This window comes from Chanos chanos, chromosome 13 (genome assembly GCF_902362185.1).
Source record: "Chanos chanos chromosome 13, fChaCha1.1, whole genome shotgun sequence".
Lineage (NCBI taxonomy): Eukaryota > Metazoa > Chordata > Actinopteri > Gonorynchiformes > Chanidae > Chanos > Chanos chanos.
In genome coordinates this window covers 4,720,314-4,743,070 of record NC_044507.1, presented here as the reverse complement: position 1 = coordinate 4,743,070, position 22,757 = coordinate 4,720,314, and the positions used below count along the sequence as shown (strand labels likewise).

At 41.8% G+C, this 22,757-nt stretch overlaps 3 protein-coding genes across 3 annotated transcripts; 1 reads left to right on the top strand and 2 right to left on the bottom strand.

Moving 5' to 3' along the window:
• Positions 1 to 1,202: 1,202 nt before the first annotated feature.
• LOC115826647 (ubiquitin-associated protein 1-like) lies at positions 1,203 to 4,614 on the top strand. Its single transcript, XM_030790528.1, has 5 exons — positions 1,203 to 1,331; positions 2,027 to 2,758; positions 3,632 to 3,808; positions 4,175 to 4,276; positions 4,480 to 4,614. The coding sequence occupies exons 1-5, from the start codon at positions 1,203 to 1,205 to the stop codon at positions 4,612 to 4,614; spliced, it is 1,275 nt and encodes a 424-aa protein (XP_030646388.1).
• Positions 4,615 to 5,419: 805 nt separating this feature from the next.
• Positions 5,420 to 13,901, bottom strand: prc1a (protein regulator of cytokinesis 1a). Its single transcript, XM_030790695.1, has 14 exons — positions 13,891 to 13,901; positions 12,989 to 13,121; positions 12,613 to 12,735; positions 12,130 to 12,363; positions 11,680 to 11,850; positions 11,037 to 11,186; positions 10,438 to 10,585; positions 9,945 to 10,081; positions 9,729 to 9,824; positions 9,455 to 9,601; positions 9,213 to 9,323; positions 8,918 to 9,016; positions 6,958 to 7,122; positions 5,420 to 5,488 (listed from the first exon to the last, which is right to left on the bottom strand). The coding sequence occupies exons 1-14, from the start codon at positions 13,899 to 13,901 to the stop codon at positions 5,420 to 5,422; spliced, it is 1,794 nt and encodes a 597-aa protein (XP_030646555.1).
• Positions 13,902 to 15,699: 1,798 nt separating this feature from the next.
• On the bottom strand, positions 15,700 to 21,665 carry spi1a (Spi-1 proto-oncogene a). The gene is made up of 5 exons (XM_030790687.1): positions 21,590 to 21,665; positions 21,000 to 21,090; positions 19,840 to 20,012; positions 17,238 to 17,397; positions 15,700 to 16,220 (listed from the first exon to the last, which is right to left on the bottom strand). The coding sequence occupies exons 1-5, from the start codon at positions 21,626 to 21,628 to the stop codon at positions 15,904 to 15,906; spliced, it is 780 nt and encodes a 259-aa protein (XP_030646547.1). The 5' UTR covers positions 21,629 to 21,665; the 3' UTR covers positions 15,700 to 15,903.
• Between the last annotated feature and the right edge of the window lie 1,092 nt (positions 21,666 to 22,757).

Genomic DNA, 22,757 nt, shown 5'->3' with positions numbered 1-22,757 from the left:
CTGCGTGTATGTGTCGTCAGTGATGTCCTTACCTCAGCAGTGTGTGTAATCTCTGCCTGTGTCGTTCATTGTATTGTTTCCTGACACCTCAGCGTTTTCCTGATCCATGCCTTAACAGATGAATAACAGAAGCACATTTCTTTGTAGTGACATTCTTAAAGTGTGTGAATTCCAGTGACCTGTATATGAACTAGCACCAACACTGACTGACACCTTCTCTGATCTCAGTGAGGTAAACTGACAAAATGATCTTCCTTTTAACACAATACTGTCAAAGAGTCTCAAGCCTGTCAGATTCGTTATGGTGAATCTACAAGGAAAAATACAACCTGAGGCTCACCTTAAATATGATTAACATTATTTTATTATAGGTATTATTTACCCTATTATTCAGTTAGAAATTAATCATTCATAGAGTGTAATAAGGTTGAATCAGACAGCATTTAAAATTTTGTGAAATTTTAAGTTCCCACTTAGCTACAGTCATGTCTGTCATAGTACAGCTCAAGTTCAGAGAATCACATGAGACCCTGTTTAATGAAGACTATGAAACGAGCAGCTTAGAGTGTGTTGAGAGGGGAGAGTGTTTGTGTGTTTGTATTGGTAAACAAGCTGAGATAAGAAGGGCTTAGTGAGTCACTGAGAATAAGCCAGTGTGACCATGGCTGAGTTAGACACACGCAAGAGCACGGGTGAACACCGGGTTCCTTATGTCTTCTCTACCAACCTGAACTCACACGCACACACACACACACACACTGCCACAACTCTCAGGCGGACCAGCATCACACTCAAAGGTATGTGTTTGTACATGTCTGTTTGGGTCTGTATATAGATAGTTTAGTTAATGTTATTATTGTAAGTGTTGTTATTATTATAGATGTGTTCCTGTTACCAATTACAATAATAAACACTAATGTTTATAACGCCTATAACATTCATAATGACTATAATCATGACAATAGTACTGATTACAACATGTGTGATAACAATTGTTATTTATAATGACAAAAGGGTAACAATGTAATTACATTACAACATAGACGTACATTTTTATCATTAGTGTTTAGTGTTGGTTTGCCTAAACAGCAGTATAACTGCATGTTTTCAGTTTTATATGTGTAAAGTTGTATTAATAGTGAATAGAATAGTAAATCAAATCTCTGTTTGTGCCCAGAGTTTTCTGATGCAGTGAGGATAGAATGAATGCTCTTGATGAACTTCCCTTTAAAATTCCCGTGGGTGATCTAGACGAACCCCTGGAAATGCAGCCAATCACAGTTCCAGACATCCAGATTCCCGACTACCGTCAAATACTCCGGGAGACAGAGGTGAGTTTATGACGCCCAGTATGCTGACTGTATATCATACACTACAGGGCAACGTAAACTATAAACAAGCACCTGGAAGGTGTGTAAAAACACAGCAGTGGTTTGCTTCAGCACTAAAGATTAGCTCATGTTTCACACCATATGGAGTCACGGAAATAATTATTAATCCATGTTTGCTGATCGCTTTAAAGAGGTACGGGCAGATCTAGTCCTTGGCATTTGGCTTGGTTTGTATGAATGGGTTTCCTGGAAAGGATTTAGAGAGAACAGAGAGTATGGATTTAAATATGCGTTACACAGCAGAACAACCGTCAGGTAATTACACTGGAAATCCTGGGCACACACACACACACACACACACACACACACACACACACACACATTTTTTTATGACACATGATATGACCTGTACAGTAATGCAGTTATGTTAATAATGCAGAATTGCATAAAAGGAATGTGTAATTGTGTGGAAGAGCAGACATGTGTTATGTATGTTTTATTCAGGATGTGGGCAGAAGCATTTGATCTATGGAGCATCATCTCTTTTATGTACAGAAAACGTGTGTCTGTGTGTGTGTGTGTGTGTGTGTGATGTGTTAGTGTGTGTGTGTGTGTGTGTGTGTGCGTGTGTGTTTGTGTGTGTTTGCATTTTGGTGTAAAATATGGTTTGAACATGAGAAACTCATTTTTGGCAGTATGAGTTTAGTCTGGAGAACTGGGTCTTGACTGGACAACAGGCGGGCTACTGTAAAAACCCGAGATCTGCCCAGCGGCTGAACGTTGGTGCTGGTGCAGCTCCCTCCTGCCCCCCCTACTGGCTGATGTTCAGCAGCCCCCAGCAGAGCCGGCTCGGTCGCCACAGGAGCGGGGAATTCTGGGACCGCGGGCGACGCCCACGCAGCCTCAGTCTGAGTTCGGCGGACTCCCGTTGGCTGCCCCCGCATCGCTCCGTCAAATTCCTCATCTCCGACTCGGAGTGCGACGCTGGTGGATACTCCGAGGATGACGAAGGCTCCTCTACGGAGGAAGACTGCTTAGCCCGCTCCTCGAAGACCAGGGAGAGACCTCAGAGCGCGGGACCCAAACAGGGCCTCTCCCGTCTCAGGGAGCTCAAGAAGAACACGGATCCTCACGTGTCACACCCCTCCTCCCCTCGTGGGCACCACCGCTCCAAGACCTCTGTCCAGGAGCTCCGTCAGGCCTCCCTGCCCGTTAAGGAACAGCCGAAGCTGAGCAGCCCGCGGCCGGCGGATCACGGCGCGAGACCCTCCAGGAGGAAGCCCAACGTGCTGTGGTCTGGCGGGAAAAGGCACTCGTCGACTCAGCAGAGAGTCAACACAAGCACCTCCACGTCCACCTTCAAACAGACCAGGCCTTCTTCCGCTGGCCCTGCTCCCTCTACCCGACGCCAGAAACCCTCCATGCAAGTAAGGACCAGAACACTCTCCTGCCTTCTGTCTCACTCACACTTATTTGAAAAGTTTAAAATGAAATGATATTGTCTGACTTTAAAGTAACTTAAGTTTCATGCTTAATTATTCTAAGTTCCTGTCCTTTACCATCAACTCCCTCAGCCAATCAGCACTCAGATCAACTTTCACTCCTCAAAACATGGATATTCTTATGCTGTTTTCCTCTGCATTTTAATCTCTAAACACCTCTGTAGGGAAACAGTGGAGAAAGTTCCCGGGAGTTTTCTCATGTGACACGGTTTGATCCCGGTCCCAGGCATTTGGCTCAGTGTGTATGAATGGGTTTCCTGGAAAGGATTTAGTGTGAACAGAGAGTATGGATTAAAATGTGCATTACATAACAGGTCCATCGTCAGGTAATTACACTGGAAAACCTGGCCACACACACACATTTTTTTATGACACACAACATGATCTGTACAGTAATGCAGTTATGTTAATAATGCAGAATTGCATGAAAGGAATGTGTGATTGTGTGGAAGAGCAGACATGTGTTATGTATGTTTTATTCAGGATGTGGGCAGAAGCATTTGATCTATGCAGCATCCTCTCTCTTACCTACAGAAAATGTATGTGTGTCTGTGTGTGTGTGGTTGTAGTTAAATGTGAAAAGAAGCTTGAGGTTTCCAGAGTGCCTGCTGGCATGGCACCGGGTTTGTCTTATCCCTGTCCCGACACACCTGATTCTAATGACCCACTGTTTGAGAGTCAGCTGATAAGTTGAATGGCATTGGCTTGTATGAGGCTGATATAAAAATGCACAAACTAGAGGAGCATTGGGGAAATAGGTTGGGCAAGACTGAGTCGTTCATTTTCCCGCCATCTCAGAGTGCGCGGCCCAAGACCTCCCATGGTCGCGGTTCAGCGCGGGACTCGTCTACAGAACTGCTGTGTGCACTGAGCCAGGATGAGAGAGAGCTACTGGAGGCCATTACGGCTCAGGGCTACCCTGTATGCACCGCCATAATGGCTCTACAAAGGACTGGCTGCCGAAGCCCAGAACAGGTAATGCACACAGAGATGTCAAGAAAACATGCCTGAATCATCCCTACAGCTAAAGGAATGAACCAGGGAAAATTACTAAAAGTTATTTTTCATTTATAGTCTTGTTTTTTCCCCCCCAAAAATGAAATTTGTACGTTTTTTTTTTTTTAAATACTGTGCTATTTGGGGAATTTCTGAATCGTATTAGTAAAATAAAGATTTGATTTGGGCTCTTCCTCCTATATGTCCAGGATGTGTGTGTGGAACAGTTCTTTTTTTGCAGGATTGTACCCGAGAGCAGAATAGACATGAGTGATTCTTAGTGACTCCTACATTCCGGTCTTTCTCCCTTAAGCACAGCTCTGTCTCTTTCTCTGTTCACTCCAGATCCTGAGTTACCTGGTGGCATGTGAGCATCTGTGTGAACTGGGCTATGACAAAACTCAGGTGGAGGAAGCACTGGAGATGTTTCAGAACTGTGAAACCAAGGTGATTACACACACACACACACACACACATATGCCTCTTGGCTGAGTGCATCACAAACAACTTAACATCTGTCTCAGATGTAATTATAGGTGTGAAATATTTTAATTTCACCTCATTTCCAAAATGCCACAAAATTACTTCTATGGATTTTGAACTAGAACTGCAGGCATGCTGATGTGATTGTGTTTTTTTTTTTCTGTCAGGCTGCTGAGTTCCTGCGTCTCTTGGCTCAGTTTAATGAGATGGGCTTCCAGCAGAATGCCATTAAAGAGGTACTGCTGGTCCATGAGAACCACAGGGAGAGAGCCCTGGAGGAACTCATGACCCGAGTCTCTTGACAGTTCTAGAACACTCCACCTGAGCTCTACGACATGCTCATTGTTCTTTTTTATTCCATTCTGAGCAATAAAATACACATTCCATCAAATGACTGATGTCATCAGAGTTCTTTTGAAACATTCTGTATTTATGCATTTATGTCCTGTTGATTTCAGGCTTCAAATCCTGTCAACCTTATATTCTGTGTAGTCTATGGTTTAACACAATCAACATTGTTTGATATATGTTTATTTTTGGGGAAAAAATCTGTACAGGTTGCCAGTCACCATATGAAAACAGGCAGTCATTGAAACACTGTGCTCTACAAGCAGGAATGAATAGTGTTAGTTTTATAGCTTAGATTACACTGTTTGCAACATCTGGTAGAATGATGCATTGGATATTTCTAAGATCATAAAAAGTAGGTGCAAAAGAGGTAAAAAAGAAAAGTAAACAATAAATATAAAAAAAAACCCAGCCATTTGACCAAAAACACCCTGATAATCAGTTCATAAAACACTTATAAATCAAACATGGACAGATTTAAAATGAGTAAAAAAGGCAGAGTTCAACTGGCAGTGTCATTAGGACTGCTCTGTTAATCAGTTTGTTCTGTGCTCAGTAGGCGACACTGCAAAACATTTTTAAAAAAAAAAGAAAAATGGACACATTTTGCTACCAGCATGGTTTTCTTTCTTTCTTTTTTTTTTTTTGAATAAGCCTAATATTCAGTACATTCTTGAGGGTGGAATTTGCCTTCATGTAAAAAAGTAAATAAAAGCAGGAGAGAAGGAGAAGAGGAGACGCGGAGTGGAAGTGTTGGCATCAGTGCGTGATGGTGGAGTTCAGGAGTCCTGTTTTAGGGTTAGATTTTGAGGCCCGTGACAGTTCTCGCTGGAAACAGATAAAAAGGAGGGAAAACATGAGATTTCATTTCAGAAACAGATAAAAGAGAAAAAAAAACAAAACCCAAAACATGTGAAGACATTTATTTCATGTCAAAACACCTGATGCCAGATGGGACCGTCTGGCCATTCCTTGAATTGTCACAGACACAGACCAGTGTCCACACAAGTCTACAGGCTTTCAGGTTTACATTTCGCAGGCATTTTTCATGCCGCACTAATTCCTAATAACGGATGCATTGCTCGGTTTGACACACTGTCTTGCCAGATTTCAAATGTCAAACACAAGTGTAAAATCAATTCCTGACCACTCTTCATCTACCACATGTGTCCTGTTTGCTGACTAAGTTGCTGGTGTGGAGCAGTGCGGCTGTGGAGAGATCAGCATGTGTGTGTGTGTGTGTGTGTGTGTACATTAACCATAAAGCCATGCTTTCATTAGGCCAACAGCGGAAATGAAAAATTACACAGGCACAAAAATAACTCAGGGTCTGATGAAGGACTTGGATTAATTCAAAGGGAGATGAAAAAAACAAACCAAACAAACAAAATCAAATGAGAAAGGAAGAGAAGCGAACCAGGTATGTAAGTACGTATGAGCAGTGCTAAGGGTTTCAGCCCAACCTGTTCAGCAAACAGAATGAAAGACTAGCTCAGCAACACAGAGTCCAGACAACCCAGGAGAAGGGTTAGGGCTATCGGAGAAAGGAATGGAAGACAGTCCTGCCTGTCTTTGGCTCTGTTTGTGTGTGAGTTGGGGCTCCAGCAGTCTCACTGTGTGTGTGTGTGGTTACATCAGTGGGTTAGTGAATGGACTTAAAAACCATACAGACCTTGAGAGGATGGTGGACTGAATGTCGTCACAATCCCTCTAGAATAAAATGCAGATTTCAGTCACGACAGAATCAGGTCACACCCTTAGACTTACCTCAGTGGGCCAGGCAGAGGGAGCTGAGTGTGGACATGGGATTCTACATGTGAGATGAGCTAAAGTAGAAGTGCCCAAATCCTGTCTTGGAGGGCCAAAGTCCTGCTGCTTTTCTATGCAACCCACTACACATGGTCAGTCACTGGCTAAAGAGCACACTATCCTGTTTTACAGCTTAAAAAAAAAACAGCCTGATTAAGAGGTATGAACAAAAAGCAGCCGGCTTTTTGGCTCTCAAGAACTGGATCTGGGCATCTCTGTGCTAAAGGCTCTTCTGATTGGAGCCAGGAGTAATACCTTACACAGAAAGGCCCACTAACCAACACTGATGCAAAAACAGCGGCTGTACATACTGAATCCCTTACTACTACAGCTTCCTACTGATCTCAGACCAGTTTCCAGTTTATTCTACAAACATACAGATATTCCCCATGCTCATATAGCCCACACTCTGTGCATGTGCGTGTGTCTGGACAGTGTGTTGCTGGAGGCTGGATGTTGGTAGATGAAGGTCAAAGAGGGCAATTTACCGCAAACTCAGAGTACGTGCTGGCCACTGAGTTTATGCTGTGGTTTTTCTGAGGGCTTGCCGCCATCGTGCGTAACGCACCGCTCAGATGAGACATGTTCTCCTTGTTCCTCTCCAGAGCCCGAGGAGTCCTGCCTCTGCCCGGGGTCCGCAGGCCCAGGCCTATCTGTGGACACGCACATATACACGCAGACACACACACACGAAAACAAAACACAAAGAAATACATAAATACACGTTTGAGAGGTTACCCTTAAAGGATGGAACTTTAAAACTGATGCTTAAGTGGCATTCTAAAGTCCACTCATGCGTAGGAAGGCATTTTAGAGACAAGTTGTCTGAAAAATAAAACATCAAGAGAACACAGTTGTGTGTATTCTCATACAGCAAAGAGCGAAGGGACACACGGGACTTGTAAAGCGTACAGAGACAGAGGACGTGTAAAGCGTACAGAGACAGAGGACGTGTAAAGCGTACAGAGACAGAGGACGTGTAAAGCGTACAGAGACAGAGGACGTGTTAGGTGTAAAGCGTACAGAGACAGAGGACGTGTAAAGCGTACAGAGACAGAGGACGTGTAAAGCGTACAGAGACAGAGGACGTGTTAGGTGTAAAGCGAACAGAGACAGAGGACGTGTAAAGTGTAAAGCGTACAGAGACAGAGGACGTGTAAAGCGAACAGAGACAGAGGACGTGTAAAGCGAACAGAGACAGAGGACGTGCAAAGCGTAGAGACAGAGGATGTGTAAAGCGAACAGACACAGAAGACGTGTAAAGCGTAGAGACAGAGGACGTGTAAAGCGTACAGAGACAGAGGACGTGTAAAGCGTACAGAGACAGAGGACGTGTAAAGCGAACAGAGACAGAGGACGTGTAAAGCGAACAGAGACAGAGGACGTGTAAAGTGTAAAGCGTACAGAGACAGAGGACGTGTAAAGCGAACAGAGACAGAGGACGTGTAAAGCGAACAGAGACAGAGGACGTGTAAAGCGTAAAGCGTACAGAGACAGAGGACGTGTAAAGCGAACAGAGACAGAGGACGTGTAAAGCGTAAAGCGTACAGAGACAGAGGACGTGTAAAGCGAACAGAGACAGAGGACGTGTAAAGCGTAAAGCGTAAAGCGTACAGAGACAGAGGACGTGTAAAGCGTAAAGCGTACAGAGACAGAGGACGTGTAAAGCGAACAGAGACAGAGGACGTGTAAAGCGTAAAGCGTACAGAGACAGAGGACGTGTAAAGCGTACAGAGACAGAGGACGTGTAAAGCGTAAAGCGTACAGAGACAGAGGACGTGTAAAGCGTAAAGCGTAAAGCGTACAGAGACAGAGGACGTGTAAAGCGTACAGAGACAGAGGACGTGTAAAGCGTAAAGCGAACAGAGACAGAGGACGTGTAAAGCGTAAAGCGTAAAGCGTACAGAGACAGAGGACGTGTAAAGCGTACAGAGACAGAGGACGTGTAAAGCGAACAGAGACAGAGGACGTGTAAAGCGTACAGAGACAGAGGACGTGTAAAGCGTACAGAGACAGAGGACGTGTAAAGCGTACAGAGACAGAGGACGTGTAAAGCGAACAGAGACAGAGGACGTGTAAAGCGAACAGAGACAGAGGACGTGTAAAGCGTAAAGCGTACAGAGACAGAGGACGTGTAAAGCGTACAGAGACAGAGGACGTGTAAAGCGTACAGAGACAGAGGACGTGTAAAAGCGTACAGAGACAGAGGACGTGTAAAGCGAACAGAGACAGAGGACGTGTAAAGCGTAAAGCGTACAGAGACAGAGGACGTGTAAAGCGTACAGAGACAGAGGACGTGTAAAGCGTACAGAGACAGAGGACGTGTAAAAGCGTACAGAGACAGAGGACGTGTAAAGCGTACAGAGACAGAGGACGTGTAAAGTGTAAAGCGTACAGAGACAGAGGACGTGTAAAGCGAACAGAGACAGAGGGGTACTGTTGTCTCACCTTGCTGGCTGACAGGGGAGGTCTAAGGACTGGTGACTGGCAGATGGAGCGCAGGGTGCTGTTAGGGGTGGAGCTGGAGATGCTGGAGGTGGTATTCATCTGGAGGAGAGGAAGCAGCAGAGACCAGGGAATTATGGCACATTTTCACAATCACAGTACAAAAGCGTAAAATAATAATAATAAACAAAAAAAAACAAGCCTCAATCAACAGAATGTGCATTCAGTCAGAACGAATTACTGAAACACATTTAGCCCTGGCCACACACACTCACACACACAGAGCATGTGTGTTTACCTTTCGTGTTTTGCCTGGTGTGGGGGTTCCTGCCAGTCTTCTCTTGGTGGGAGTCCTCAGGGCTGTACCATACAGCATATCCTCCTCGGTTTGCTTATTCTTCCTCATTTGCTGTTGTGTCAAATTCAGAGCAGTAACGGATTGTTAAAATAAGTTTTACAGCATTACCCTGGCACAGCTTTGTGTTGTGCTGCGAACACAGACCACAGAGACAGTTTAAAGAGAGCTTCCCTGGCCCTTACCCTTTCCAGTTTCTCTCTCTCCCTCTCCATGCGATAGAGCGCCCACTGCTCTTCCACGTACTGCAGGAACTTCTGTCCATTCACCAGGAACTCCCTGCCCTGCTCCTCCTCCCACTGGTCAATCTGAGCCTTCAGATTCTTCTCCAGCTAAACAACCAATCACAAAACAGGAACACACACAGTTTAGGTTCATGATAAAGAGTGGTTTGTCCTGGGCGTCATTTTGAAGACAGAGACAGAAAAAGGAGAGAGAGAGAGAGACCCAGAGACAGACCTTAGGTAAACTCTTCTGCAGGTCAGCTCTCTGCTTCTCTTCTTTGAGCAGGTTTCCTCCTCTGTTGTTGAAGCGAGATGGGTCCGTCGCCTTTCTCTGTGGCACAAAACCAACCATTCAGGTGGAGACGTCAAAATACTTACATAAAGATCACACAGGTAGGAACTTTGTGGTTTGAGAGGGACACGGACACTAAAGTAGCATGCCTGAGTTTACCTCAAGTTCCTGAAACAGGATCCAGTTGGTCCTCCAGCTGGTCACTCCATCGTACAGCTCTTTATGGTCCTCGTAGTTCTTCCTCAGCGTCAGCACCTCAGCCTCGTGGAGACTCAGCAGCTCCTCACTGAAATCGTCTGCTCAGACCAATCACAGACAAACCCCACCCAAGTTCACTTCACATGAAATATCTCTGCATTCTTCACTCAGACAGCAAACTACTGATTCATTTAAAAGGCTCATTTAAAACACTGACTGCCAGTTCTCAAAAGCAGTGTGAACAGACATGCGCCGTTTTTCACCGTCACTGACAGCTCAGCAATTACTATTATTAAAAACCATGATTGACAGGGAGCCACGATTCATTTAAGGCCTTTTAGAAAGAACTAATTAACTAAATAAACACAGAGACAGAAACAGGGTAAACAAACATGGTGTAGAACAAGTAAAGCCGTCAGTAAGATGTACCCTCTCAGGTGGCAGAGAAACGTACCGCTGTAATATGGCGTGAAGGACCGTCTCTGGTCTGGACTATAGAAGCACTTCTCCCAGAACAAAGCTATTTCTGCTCTGATGGCCTCTATTACATTCTGGATGTTTTTAATCTTCAGTTCCTCCAGGCGCTGTACCTCTAACTGCAACTGAGACACAAACAAACACAGAGACACATTCAGCATGACAATGATCAGAGAGGCGCTCATAAAAGCCACACCATTCTGACATCTGTTTATAGCCAGAGCGAGGAATGTATCTGAATGAATGCGATTCTCCATCTGTTTCCTACTGAGGCTTAATTCCCTCTCTGCCTCAAGAGACACTTCATTACCATACACGCCAAATTAATATATGAGGCTTCACAATAACGTCTTCCATAATAGTCATCACTCAGATAGGCTTTTTTGCTTTGCATTTCTCAGTGCATCCTATTATGATGTCAGAACATAGCAAAGAAAACCTTGTATCAGCTGTACCAGAGTTTAACACCAATGATTTTTTTTTTTACCACTAGTTAAACTGACAGTAGCCAAACGCGGCACAGATGAAGTTATTTTAAATGAGTGTTGGTTTCAGGTGTGGGTGTTAAGTACTTACAGCATCCACGTTCTTCTTCCTAGAGCTGGTCATATGCTCGTGCATGCCGTCTCTCTCCTCCTGAGGGACCTGCAGTCTCTCCCACAGCTCCTGGATACGGCCTCTCAACGACTGGCACAGGGCCTCCGTGTCTGCCTTACGACTCTCCAGCTACACAACAACACACACACACGCACACACACACACACACATGTACGTCACTGTCATGACAACCTCAGACCAATACAATAACAAACCCCTCAGATAACACACAGAATCCCAGCGCTCTCATAAACAAACACACTCGAAACTGAAACTAACTGGAAAGACCATCAAAAAACAAAAAGCAGACCTATACAGACCCACATATAAAGATCAAAGGGTGAAAATGAGTGTGTGAGTGTGAGTGTGACTATTGGTGGGGAGGGGGGGGGGTGTCCTTATGAGAAACAGAGACTAAACTAAATCAAATTTGGTATCAGTCCAACCTCATAGGGGTGTGCCTACCAGGCCTAACAGACATCTAAAAGGGCCAATGTATAATACCCATTTGAGCTAATCATCAGAAACAGATCGTTATGAGGGGAGTTCTCCATGTGATAGTTGGAGAATAAGAGGTGCGGCTGAGGCAGGACTGTGTGGTATTGAGGTGTGAGTGTGTTACCTGAGCGAGCAGCACTTTGAGGGCCGTGATGTTGTCTGTGGAGAGACAGAAAGCCTCCTCATCCTCACAAACCACATCTCTCTCAAAGCTGGTATCAGGAACCTGCTCTAACTCCTCCATGCACGCGATGATTTGTCGCTTAATGCCCACAAACTCTGCATGCCGCCGCACCTACAAAGAGCGGTGAGAGAGAGACAGCCCGTTAAAAAGACCTACAACACACTGAGTATATTAGAAAAGGCTTCAGAAAATACTCCGAAAACTGTCTTTTTTGGCCCACAGTTTCAACATTAGTCTTTTTACCCACTACAACACACATCTCATTCAGTGGTGTTAAAATATGTTTAACACGATCACACCCATCTACACACATACTAAGACAGTATAACAGTTTAGCCTTACAGGGACATGTTTGTACAGAAACTGGGGCTAGACGGCCTGAGAGTTTACCTTCTCCTGGCTGAGAGTAAGGAGGTACTGGCGGTAGCTCTCCAGCTCCTCTGAGGAGGGGACGCGGTCAGGGTCAATGGAGTAGAGAGGGGAGCAGAGGATATCACACAGCTCCTGATCCTCCTTGCGCAGGGCCTTCAGCTCCTGCAGGCGCTCCGTCTTCTGCTTCATCATCACCTTCAGACGAGTGCGAATGTCCTTCTCTAACTGCAGCATGGTGCAGCCTTCCTCCTCCTGGACACACACAAAAACAAGTCTGAGTCCGTATGTTTACACAAACAAACACCTTTTACATCTACCTGAGCTCATTTACACATGACAAAATAAGAATACTTGTAAGAGGACTCACATGACTACCTTTTAAACAAGCATCAGTAATAATGTAGAGATTATATTTAGAAAACCACAGGTTCATAGCTCTCTGTTTCCACATTAATAACATTTTACAGGTTGCCACAGTTTCCAGTATGATTCCAACTTTACCTCAAAAGGAGCAAGATGAAGTTCCTCACAGAGAATGTCTAGTTCCTTACGACAGGAGGCAATGCTGGCCAGCAGTCGTTTCTTCAGACCCTCCTCCTCGGCAATCATCATGTCTAAAAGATTCTGCAAGGCAAACAAGTCACACAACAACAACATAACTAACCCATAGACAGCACAGCCAGAGACACCAAGATGCTCAAATACGACAAGAATGAAGCTTGTAGTTCAAAAAGAGGCACACCCAACTCATTAAAGACAGTGGCTATCCTTTCTTTCCCCAAGATAACATTCAGCAGGGATAGGCCAACATACAAACAAAGATAAAAAAAAAAAACAATACCAGTGGGTGAACCGCAGCCACGGAAATCCTACTTACTTTAATATGCATCTTAACCGCATCTGTTCGCTGGAATCTCTGGTCCTCCGGGATTCCGATCTCTTCCCAGATGTCCTTCAGACGACCCAGGGCTTTATTCAAACATGCCACGGACTCTGCGGCATGCACCTCACTAGAGACCAGAGAGTAATGCCTTTTAGTCCTGTCGTACTTTCAGACTCAGTCGCAAAGTCAGCACTGTTTACACCTTGAGCCCGAGGTGTTGGATGGATAACAGAAAAATTTGAACGATGCAATCATCTCTTGAACTGGGCTTGGCCTTTCTGCTAAGTTGGCCGTTGAAGGAAAATGCCACTATACATGCGATGGGACATAAACGTTTACTTAAACAGAATCTTAATATGGAAGACGAAACCATTTGGTAGGCTATGTGACGAAGTTGGACAGAGTAGAGTACAAATGGCTATTTCAGCAGCAACTTTTCAACACCGTCCAAATCATGCAGCTTAATGCCAAGCCAGTGCCAAACGTGAAACGTGTGTACTGGAACGTTACTTAGCAAATAAGACAATTAACAGTTTAAACTAACACCACGTAAATATTTATCTACAGAAGGCTGACAAATAAAATTTTAAGCCATTCATCTTAGCAGCGTTACAGAAAGCGAAGAAACTAATGACCAAAGTAGCACATTGTGAACAACACTGAATACCCACTATTTTAAACGTAACCTTTCTTTTAAGCGTTTTTAATGTAATGAACTTCAGACGAATATTTTGTCAACTACTCGGACCAATGTTTTGAAACATACATATGGCAAACATAAGCGAATTTCGCTACCTAATGGATAGCTAGCTATCTAGTTAGCTTTAACTAACTACTGTCATTTACAATCTAATTGCGTAAGAAACACTAAAACAATCCGGAAAATAAAGACATACCTTTTTCTCATTGCGACGACTGGTCAGCTATTCCCACAAAGAATATTTCGAATACCTTGCACTATAAAAGCTCAAAGAAAATTATTTTATTGGGTTTCCTAACCCCGGTATCAACACGGCTGTACTGATTCTGCTTTAAACCGTCTTTTCAATTCAAATTCTGCAACTTTGCCTGTGATTGGCCGATGAGTATCGGGCGTAACCGAAACCGAGGCAACTTTCAGATTCTAGGGATTTGATTGGTTTGAGCCGATGACTCATAGATTCGTCTTTTACTTTTAGTGCCGGACACATTCAGGATTTGCCAATCAAATAAAGAACACAAGATAACAACTGATATTATTGTATTCTTATGCCCTGGTAATAGCATTTTTACTTAACTGCAGTGATCGTAATGAATTGCCCGTGACTGGAACTATCACGCCGAAGCTGGGACAAGCCATCCAGACGCAGTAGAGCATTACAAACCGTGCAATATTCGTATTAAAATAGTTTGCGTATATGAAATGCAATGTGAATAAGTAGAAAGTGCTTTTGAGTCACTCGTTCACCGATCATTTCAACACGACCTAATTTTCCCCATAAAGTCTCTCTCTCTCTCTCTCTCTCTCTCTCTCTCTCTCTCTCTCTCTCTCTCTCTCTCACACAGCTGATAGTCTAATCGTCCATTGATTAATATCCTCTGATTAACGTTCACTGTCTTGTCACGAATCATGTTTGATCAAAAATCAAAATAGATCAAACTCAGTTAAATACTATATAGCAAAAAAATCTGGCTGCACTTGATCAACATGCGAGCGTAAACAAAGGTGTTTTTCTTTCGTTTGCTGCTTTATTTGAGTCTCTTAAATGACGTAAACGTTTACAAAGTTACCCGTACCAGTGGATGTGAGATGATAAAGCAAGACTTAGCGGAATAAAGAATCACTGTCCCACTACCCAACAATTTCATTATCACATTCCATACAGTTGAGACAGACATTAAATTAGTTAACGTCTAGATAAAAGAGAAACATACTTCTTCGGACCAGTGAAACTGCTAAATTGCTTTGTGAATATTGATATTAAACAGTAAATGACATGTAAAACTGAGGAGACCAGGATTAAATGTACCGACAAATGAGAACTGGAAAAATATATCAGGACTGAATGGCAACATTGTAAGCACTTTTCATACACAAACGAACCGAAATTTTTAGCCTATATCAAGTATATACAATAAATTTGTCGTTAATAATAATCTTGATTCAGTCTTTTGATATTGTGTGTTTATGGTAACCACTAGGTGGAGTTAAACACCGCTCGAGCTCTTACTCTTAGTTCATTTCCATCTTCTCCATTTGCTTGTCGAGAGCAAGCTGAAATAATCACTTGTTGCTGCTATATTACATGATATTTGATTGACATAGCCGGCACAGATTTCCATTTTTTTTTTAATTAAATTTTCCACTTTTTACACCTGTTGGTCATTGATTCTGCTATTCCTGTGCGGTCCTGTGGTGGTTCTCAAAATTAAATTACAAATTTAACATTTATTACAAAACTTTTTTTGCCAGTTAAATTTATTTCTTCAAATGTATATGCACCACCTATTGTGAACATTTACAAAGAGACATATTTTTTTCTGTTTGTCTTCCTGACTTTCCTGACCTTAAAAAAAAATCTGATAGGGGCAAATCCCAAAACAAAACAAAACAAAACAAAACAAAACAAAACAAAACAAAACAAAACAAAACAAAACAAAACAAAACAAAACCTCAATAACACTTAAATTCAAGCAGGTCTGAATAAATGATACAGGTAAAGAACTGAATAAGTTCATTTAATGCTGAAACTCAAAAGAAGTATTTCATCGAGATGTTTCCTAAACAGCTCCCTGAGATGAAAAAGTCATTGGAGAGAAATTGGCATCAGGATATATATATTTTTTTTCTTTTTTTGCAGTGCTTCAGTGTGCCAGCGTTGCACCATCATGTAATCCAGAACCCAGTCCTCTCTCTTTCTCTTAGTTTGTTAGTGCTGGTACAGCCTTCTCTCTGCAGACAACCTCCTCAGCACCTCCCCACTGAATTGGTAAGTTAGCTTTTTCTTCACCTTTTTGACCTCCCCTGTCTTGCCGTAGTTCCGCAGGGCCCTAGCCATCTTCTGATAGGTCATTCTCTTACGGTTGCCCTTCTGATGACCCCAACGGTTCGCCAGGGTCTCCTTGTGTTTGGAGGAGAACTGGAACGTTCCCCGTTCTCTGTCCACCCACCAAATGCACTCTTTCATGTCCCCGTCCTGCAGCAGGTCCAGTAGGAACTGGTACAGGCGGACTTTCCTCTTGTTTCCTGGGTGTTCAGAATGATTAGAGTGTGTTTTATTCGGCTGCATCCATTTCTCACATACGTACATACACACACACACACACACACACACACACACACACATATATATATATGTGTGTGTTTGCGTTCGTGTGTGTGTGTGTGTATACACATACATATATAAATGCTATAATGATACAGCGGTTACAAAACCTAATCTTTCCCTCTGAAAAGATGATGAAAATGATCTAAGAACTGCTCTCAATGTAGAAAACCAGTATTTCATGAATATGTGTGCATGTGTGTGTGTGTGTGTGTGTGTGTGTGTATATATATATATATGTGTGTGTGTGTGTGGGTGTGTGTGTGTGCTTATAGCAGCACTGTCAGGCTGTTAAGAAAAAGGACACATTTTTTGAATTTTTGGAGGAGGTTTTAGAATATAATTCACAGATCATTCATTTTGACAATTCATTCCTGTAATGGTTATAGCTAGGGCTCCTTAACACACCAGCTGAAAGCGAAGATGATGAAGGATGAATTTTCTCAAACTGTTGTCTTCTTTTATTTCACAGGCTACTTGGTGGGAGACTAATGTGAAACAGTGGGGTTTTAAGGCCCGCACATAGACTGGCCACATTAACTGAACATGTGGAAAATTAATCTTTCATGGCAAGATCTGTCATTAGAATAGTTTTAATTTTTGAAAATCGAAGTTGCTGAGAACACCTTATGGGTATTCTCTGGTTTTCCCCCGCTGCGTTTTGAGATGGAGGGAGAATGAGAAATGATTAAAAATCAACAGCAACCACAAGCCTATAACACATATTCTTCACTTAATGTGAAAGCCTGTGGTTTTCAGCCGTGTTTTGAGGAACGCTTTACATGACTTTGCTCTGGTTTGAATCATGATTCATGGCCTTTTGTGACGCTTGATACCAGGTGATAGAGGTGATACCATAAACCACAGTGCCATAGTGCCATAGTACCATAGTACCATAGTACCATAGTACCATAAACCGTGGCAGGAGAGTTTCTCACCAGATTCTGCGCTGGAGGTGCTGGCATGCCGATCCACGTGCTCGTCCTCTCCCTCAGACACCTCGAAAGGAGGACTACGTCCCCCCATGTCCTCCTCATCCGTGCTGCAGTGGACAGCAGGGGAAGGCTGGTAGCGCAGTGGATGGGAGATGTATGCTAACTGAGAACGGAAAAATTAACATTCAGAATTATGTTGAGCGAGCATAAAAACATTGATGGTGCAACTTTTATTCAACTCTGTCGGTCTCTCTGCCCCCAAGTATTCCCAGGAGAACGGCGGGCGTGAAGAGACAGCCCTCAAGATTGAGCCTTGTGTCTCAGATGCTCTGCCTTGACCAAATAGAGATGTGGTGATCCTCGGTCTTCAGTGAACGTCAGTGAAAGTATTAATACAGGTGTAAGATGTAATAAAAGCCACCGTATTTCTATGCATGTATTCTGAATACAATAGGTTTGATACCTTTTTGTCAACACCATCAACATTGAGTACAGCAATATTATAGACAACAACAACCATCACTCCCACTGCCCATAATACAAAGTAATATAATATGATGTAATATAATAATAGTTTAATAATAGCATAGAACAGAATAGCTCTATAGAATAGAATTGTATGGAATAGAATTATATAGAAAAGAATTATATATATATAAATATATATATATATATATATATATATATATATATATATATATATATATATATATATATATATGCATTGTCATATCAACTTAAAGTTTGTTTTCATTTGTTTTGCTTGTTCTCAGTTTTGTTTCTATTATTACTAATTTTCTTTCTTATTTTTTTAATCAGAAGCACATGAAGAATGTTTGTAAGGATGCGCTGTGGCCAGAAACATTGGGAAATGCTGTGTTTGCACACCCTAACTGTCACAGATGCTGTACAGAATTTGAATAGTGAATGCACTAGAAGTGCACTAAGTTAGTAGTAAAACACATTTTAATGTAGTGTATTGGTTTGACTGTTTTATTTAGAATGGCTTCTTATTTAGATTTGTCCCTGTAAGCAAGCTTGCGGCAAGATACATTCCCAGCATGTGTCTACTGCTTCAGCCTGAACGCTCTTGTGGAGGTGAAAATGTTGCTTAGCTGACAAGATTCTTGGTGCTTTACTTGGAAGACAGAGACTCGCTTTATAGTGAAAGAGGAAGTACTTGCAAAAACTATGTGTCAACAAAATGAGATTCAAAACAACTGGCTCCATTTCGCAGTAAGTCTTGGTCTAAAAATGGTGAGGAGAAATTTTCGTTTCAGACAAACTACGTATTTTCTCACCAAATATTTCATGGGATATTTTGTTTAAATGAAAAACAAACAAACAAACAACATAAAAAAAACTACTTCTGTCCTACTAATTATTGTTGTTTAATTTTATTTTACCTTTAATCCATAGCAATACTGAAAGTTAATGGTTATTGTGAATGCGAATTATCTAAAAAATACAGCAGTTTCATATTTCTAACAATGATACTGGGGCGTATTCTGATTGTGTGTGATTTTAAAGCAGTGCCTTTTCTGATAATAGCCTCTGGAGCCAGTGAGTCCCTCATTTAATTACAAACATCTTTGGGTCAGTGTTGGAGTGGTGATGTGTGTATCTGTGTGTGTGTGTGTGTGTGTGTGTGTGTGTGTGTGTGTGTGTGTGTGTGTATGTTAGGTAAAGCTAGCTTACTGGGGGTTGCGACCTGACTGGACACTCATGGTGTGGGATTCAAAATTGGTGTGGGGCACAAAATATTGTTCCCCACTAAGTGAACAATATGATTTTTCTAAAGTATATTGTTGTTATTGGTAAAATAAATATGTCAAAATGTTTCTTTGGTTAGAGTTAAGGTTAGGGTTAGGGTGAGAGTTAGGGATAGGTTAGTATTCTTTAGTTACAGGAAACTGGAAGCTAACGGGAATTCCCCACTTAGATATGAATACAAACTTGAGTGAGTGCGTGTGTGCGCATGCGTGTGTGTGTGTGCGTGGGTGCGTGCGCGCGCGTGTGTCCACTGGTTGGTGTGTTGGCTTATGGTAGACCCTGTGGCTACAGTGCTCAGTCAGGAAAAGACAATATTGAGCAAGATTCTGTCTGCACTGTCTCAGTTTCAAATCTTCTCTTCACATCCTGCTTCTCCTCTCCTCTCCTCTCCTCTCCTCTCCTCCTCTCCTCTCCTCTCCTCTCCTCTCCTCTTATTATTCCCTTAATAGGCTCAGTCACTCAAACAAAAAGTCACTCAGACATATAAAAATTTTTAATTAAACTCTCCAATGTTTCTCAGACAGATATGTCATGTAGATTGAAACATTCCTTGCTAGAAATCTGAAAGTGTCCGGACAAAATTACAAATTAACATAAGAAATAATCTTTGATCTTCATAAGATTGGTTTAGGAAGTGGTATTTCGATTTGTCATGCACAGTTACATGGTTTTGCCATGAGAACAATAAAAAAGGAAGTATAGATTAAATTGAGCGGTTTGTCATAAAAGCATTTGTGTTGAATAAGAGAAATCATTGACAACCGATGCCCCATCCTTGTTTGCATTTGCACTACTGTACAAAAGATAGTCAGATAAGAGGAAGAGGGCTAACCTGTTGAGGAACTCCAGGGAGAAGCCCGCCCATACTGGGGTCCAGTGGGACGTGGTACGATTCCATGTCGCCATAGCGATAGTGGGATGGGTGTAGCTCCGTGAAATGACTTCCTGGAGCAGTCTCCAGCTCGCTAGGATGTGGATGTATGGGCTGGTACTCCCACCCAGGCTCTGAGAGAGAGAGAGAGAGAGAGAGAGAGACAGATAGATAGATAGAGAGATGGATTGGGGGGGGGGGGTGGTCGGGGGCAATAAGTGATAATGGTTAAAATAGTGTATAAGGATGTAGATGAAATATGTTGAGATTGTAGCCATGTGTATAATTTGTCCAGTGAGTATTGGATGACAGATTTGTCATTTCTGCTTCCTCTGAGTCACAGTCAGTCACTGAATCCTTTTGTTTCTTGTGTCTCTAATGACAACAGTGAGTAAGATTTGCATTGGTTTGCAGTTCTGTTTAGCCTGATGAGTAAAACTGCGTAGAAATAGATTTACGAAATTTGTTCAAGATTATTAATGGAGCAATTCAACTTCCAAAGACAGAAATTTTTACTGTTTCACTTTCTATGAACATCCTGGTTTAAAGCACCAATTTCACATATTCATATAAAAAAAGAAATCCCATCTCTTTTGCCCCATGTCTTTAAGCACATATATGAGAGAGCTTCAAACCCCTCATTTCAAACCCCTCATTCAAACCCCCAGCTCAAACCCCTCATTTTTCATATTGTCACGGCTGGATTGGCAAGTTCAAATAAAAAGATGTTGTTTCAGCAGTTGGTCTGGACCACATACAGAACTAGTCCTTGTTCCTCTGGCCCTAATTTTATAATGAGCACTAACACAAGTTCACAAAATAAAATCAGCACAATTCACTACAAATACATTCTTTCATTAATTACTGCATGGCATGTGTGATAGCACTGGGTATTAGAATTTATATATTGGAATTTATTTGCCTATTAGATTTGGCGTATTAGGATTTGTATATTAGAATTTGGAAATAAATGTTAGAGTGGATGTTGATTGAAATCAGAAGGGCTTTAATCAGTAGTTGAGATCAAAATGGAAATCCTGTGTTTGTGTTATGTGTGTTTTTAATGGGGTTTTTTTGTGTGTGTGTGTGTGTGTTTTGTGTGTTTGTGCAGTTAGGATCACCTCCATGTACGTTGCTTTCAGTGCTGAGATACGGGTAGAAGTCAAATGGCGGCCTCAAATCAGACTCATACGTGATCATTTCCTCAGGTGGCTTTAAGACAAATTTATAAGCAAACAAATAAATAAAAAAAAAAAACAAACAAATGAATAAATCGATAATGACACAATACATGTATTTTAGACATCTCAAAGTATTAAGTGAAAGTTTGACTGTAACATTTATTTACTGCTTGTGATCATAACTTTGATTTGTGCTCTGTTAAAGAGTTTCTGTTTGTGGGAAGACAGAGAGGGGGAACGGAGTCTGTCAGTCAAATGTTAGTTTTGATTTTCCTTTTAATGTGAAGTATGAGTTGTCCTTCTTAAAAATTCATTTTTTGAACCTATAGTATGTTAGAAATAAGATCTTTATATGTCTTTATATATATATGTCTTTACATATCTTTTACCTTTGTATATCATTTATTTCAATATTATTGTTATATGTATTACCATAGTTTAATGTAGTTTCTAATATCCTTCTAATTTCTACAAAAAACTGTAAGCCATACATTGCTCCTTTTTTTAAAAGTATTTTAAATCATTCTTACCTGTGAAATGACATAGCCGTCCATTCTGTAATGTACCATGTAAACTATGTATTTGGATACTTTGAGCTCACTCAGGTTTTTTCCCACTGTCATGCAGGGACAGTTGCATAGCTTAGAAACTCCTTCAAGACACGGGCGCCTTTGCTTTTAAGTCGATATTTCAGGCCAATGGCAACACTACTGCATTTCAACTGAAAACAGAAAGAATACTGTAACCATTTCAATGTGAAATAGGCTTTTGGCTCAGTATCCTGTAAGGTTGAGGGCTTTTTTTTCCTCTTAACTGAAAGTTCCTGATTGTGTTATGTCAGATGGAGATATTCGTGAGTTGTGTCACAGACAGCCAATCATATCACGGTTCATGGGTTGGCCTTACACTCCCACTCACCAATGTACTCACCAATACTTTAACATGTTAAAAATGAATAGTTTCACTTTGACATTGACATATACGAAAATAAAGTGGATGATAAAATGAAAACTATCGTAAAAAGTAGTCAAAAAACGCGGAGTAATTGGAGGTCTCTCCATGCAGCTGAGGAGTCTAATACTACTTGTATTTTGTTGGTTCTTTTTACTGATGGGAGTTTTGAAATCACCAGTGCATTGGAGCATTCATTTCTTTATAGCATTTCTCTTAGCATCCATACTCTCCTTTGGTTTTGGACAAATCAATCCCTGTCAATCACAAAGTTCAATGTTTGTGATGGGGGGGTGGGGGGGGGGGTGAGGATTACAGTTGAAATCTTTTATGATAAAAGTATCTAATGTACAGCTCATCCAATCAGCTCAGGTGAGATTTTGCACCAGTGCTGTATTGTCTGAGTCCCTTAAACAACAGCTTAACCCCAAAGTGAAGTTGTGAGAGAGCCTGGTTCCTTTTTTAATCAAAGCACATCACTGTTTCAGTGGCTTTGAGGAAGCAGCAACTGTTCCAGCACACAAGACTGCATTGATATGAAAACAAAACAAAACAAACAAAACAAAAAAATTAAAAAGGGAAAAAAAACAGGCAAAAACACAGAGTTTGCTGGAACAAGTTTAACACACAAGTTTTTTTTTTTATTTTCTTTGGTGTAGTCTGTTTTATATGAATTACAGTTATTAAGATGTTCCTGATATGATATCAAAACCAGCTGTTAAATGTGTTGCATTTATGAATGGACTG

What these genes read in the sequence shown, in the direction of transcription:
- LOC115826647 (XM_030790528.1), top strand. Translation starts at nt 1,203, where the DNA reads ATGAATGCTCTTGATGAACTTCCCTTTAAAATTCCCGTGGGTGATCTA. An exon ending in AAATACTCCGGGAGACAGAG is followed by an intron (nt 1,332 to 2,026) that starts GTGAGTTTATGA and finishes CATTTTTGGCAG; the next exon opens with TATGAGTTTAGTCTGGAGAA. An exon ending in TTCAGAACTGTGAAACCAAG is followed by an intron (nt 4,277 to 4,479) that starts GTGATTACACAC and finishes TTTTTCTGTCAG; the next exon opens with GCTGCTGAGTTCCTGCGTCT.
- prc1a (XM_030790695.1), bottom strand. An exon ending in TCAAAGTGCTGCTCGCTCAG is followed by an intron (nt 11,187 to 11,679) that starts GTAACACACTCA and finishes GTTGTTGTGTAG; the next exon opens with CTGGAGAGTCGTAAGGCAGA. An exon ending in CACCAGGCAAAACACGAAAG is followed by an intron (nt 9,017 to 9,212) that starts GTAAACACACAT and finishes CCTCTCCTCCAG; the next exon opens with ATGAATACCACCTCCAGCAT.
- spi1a (XM_030790687.1), bottom strand. Translation starts at nt 21,628, where the DNA reads ATGGTACATTACAGAATGGACGGCTATGTCATTTCACAG. An exon ending in TGAAAGCAACGTACATGGAG is followed by an intron (nt 20,013 to 20,999) that starts GTGATCCTAACT and finishes TCTCTCTCTCAG; the next exon opens with AGCCTGGGTGGGAGTACCAG. An exon ending in CACCTCCAGCGCAGAATCTG is followed by an intron (nt 16,221 to 17,237) that starts GTGAGAAACTCT and finishes CTGAACACCCAG; the next exon opens with GAAACAAGAGGAAAGTCCGC.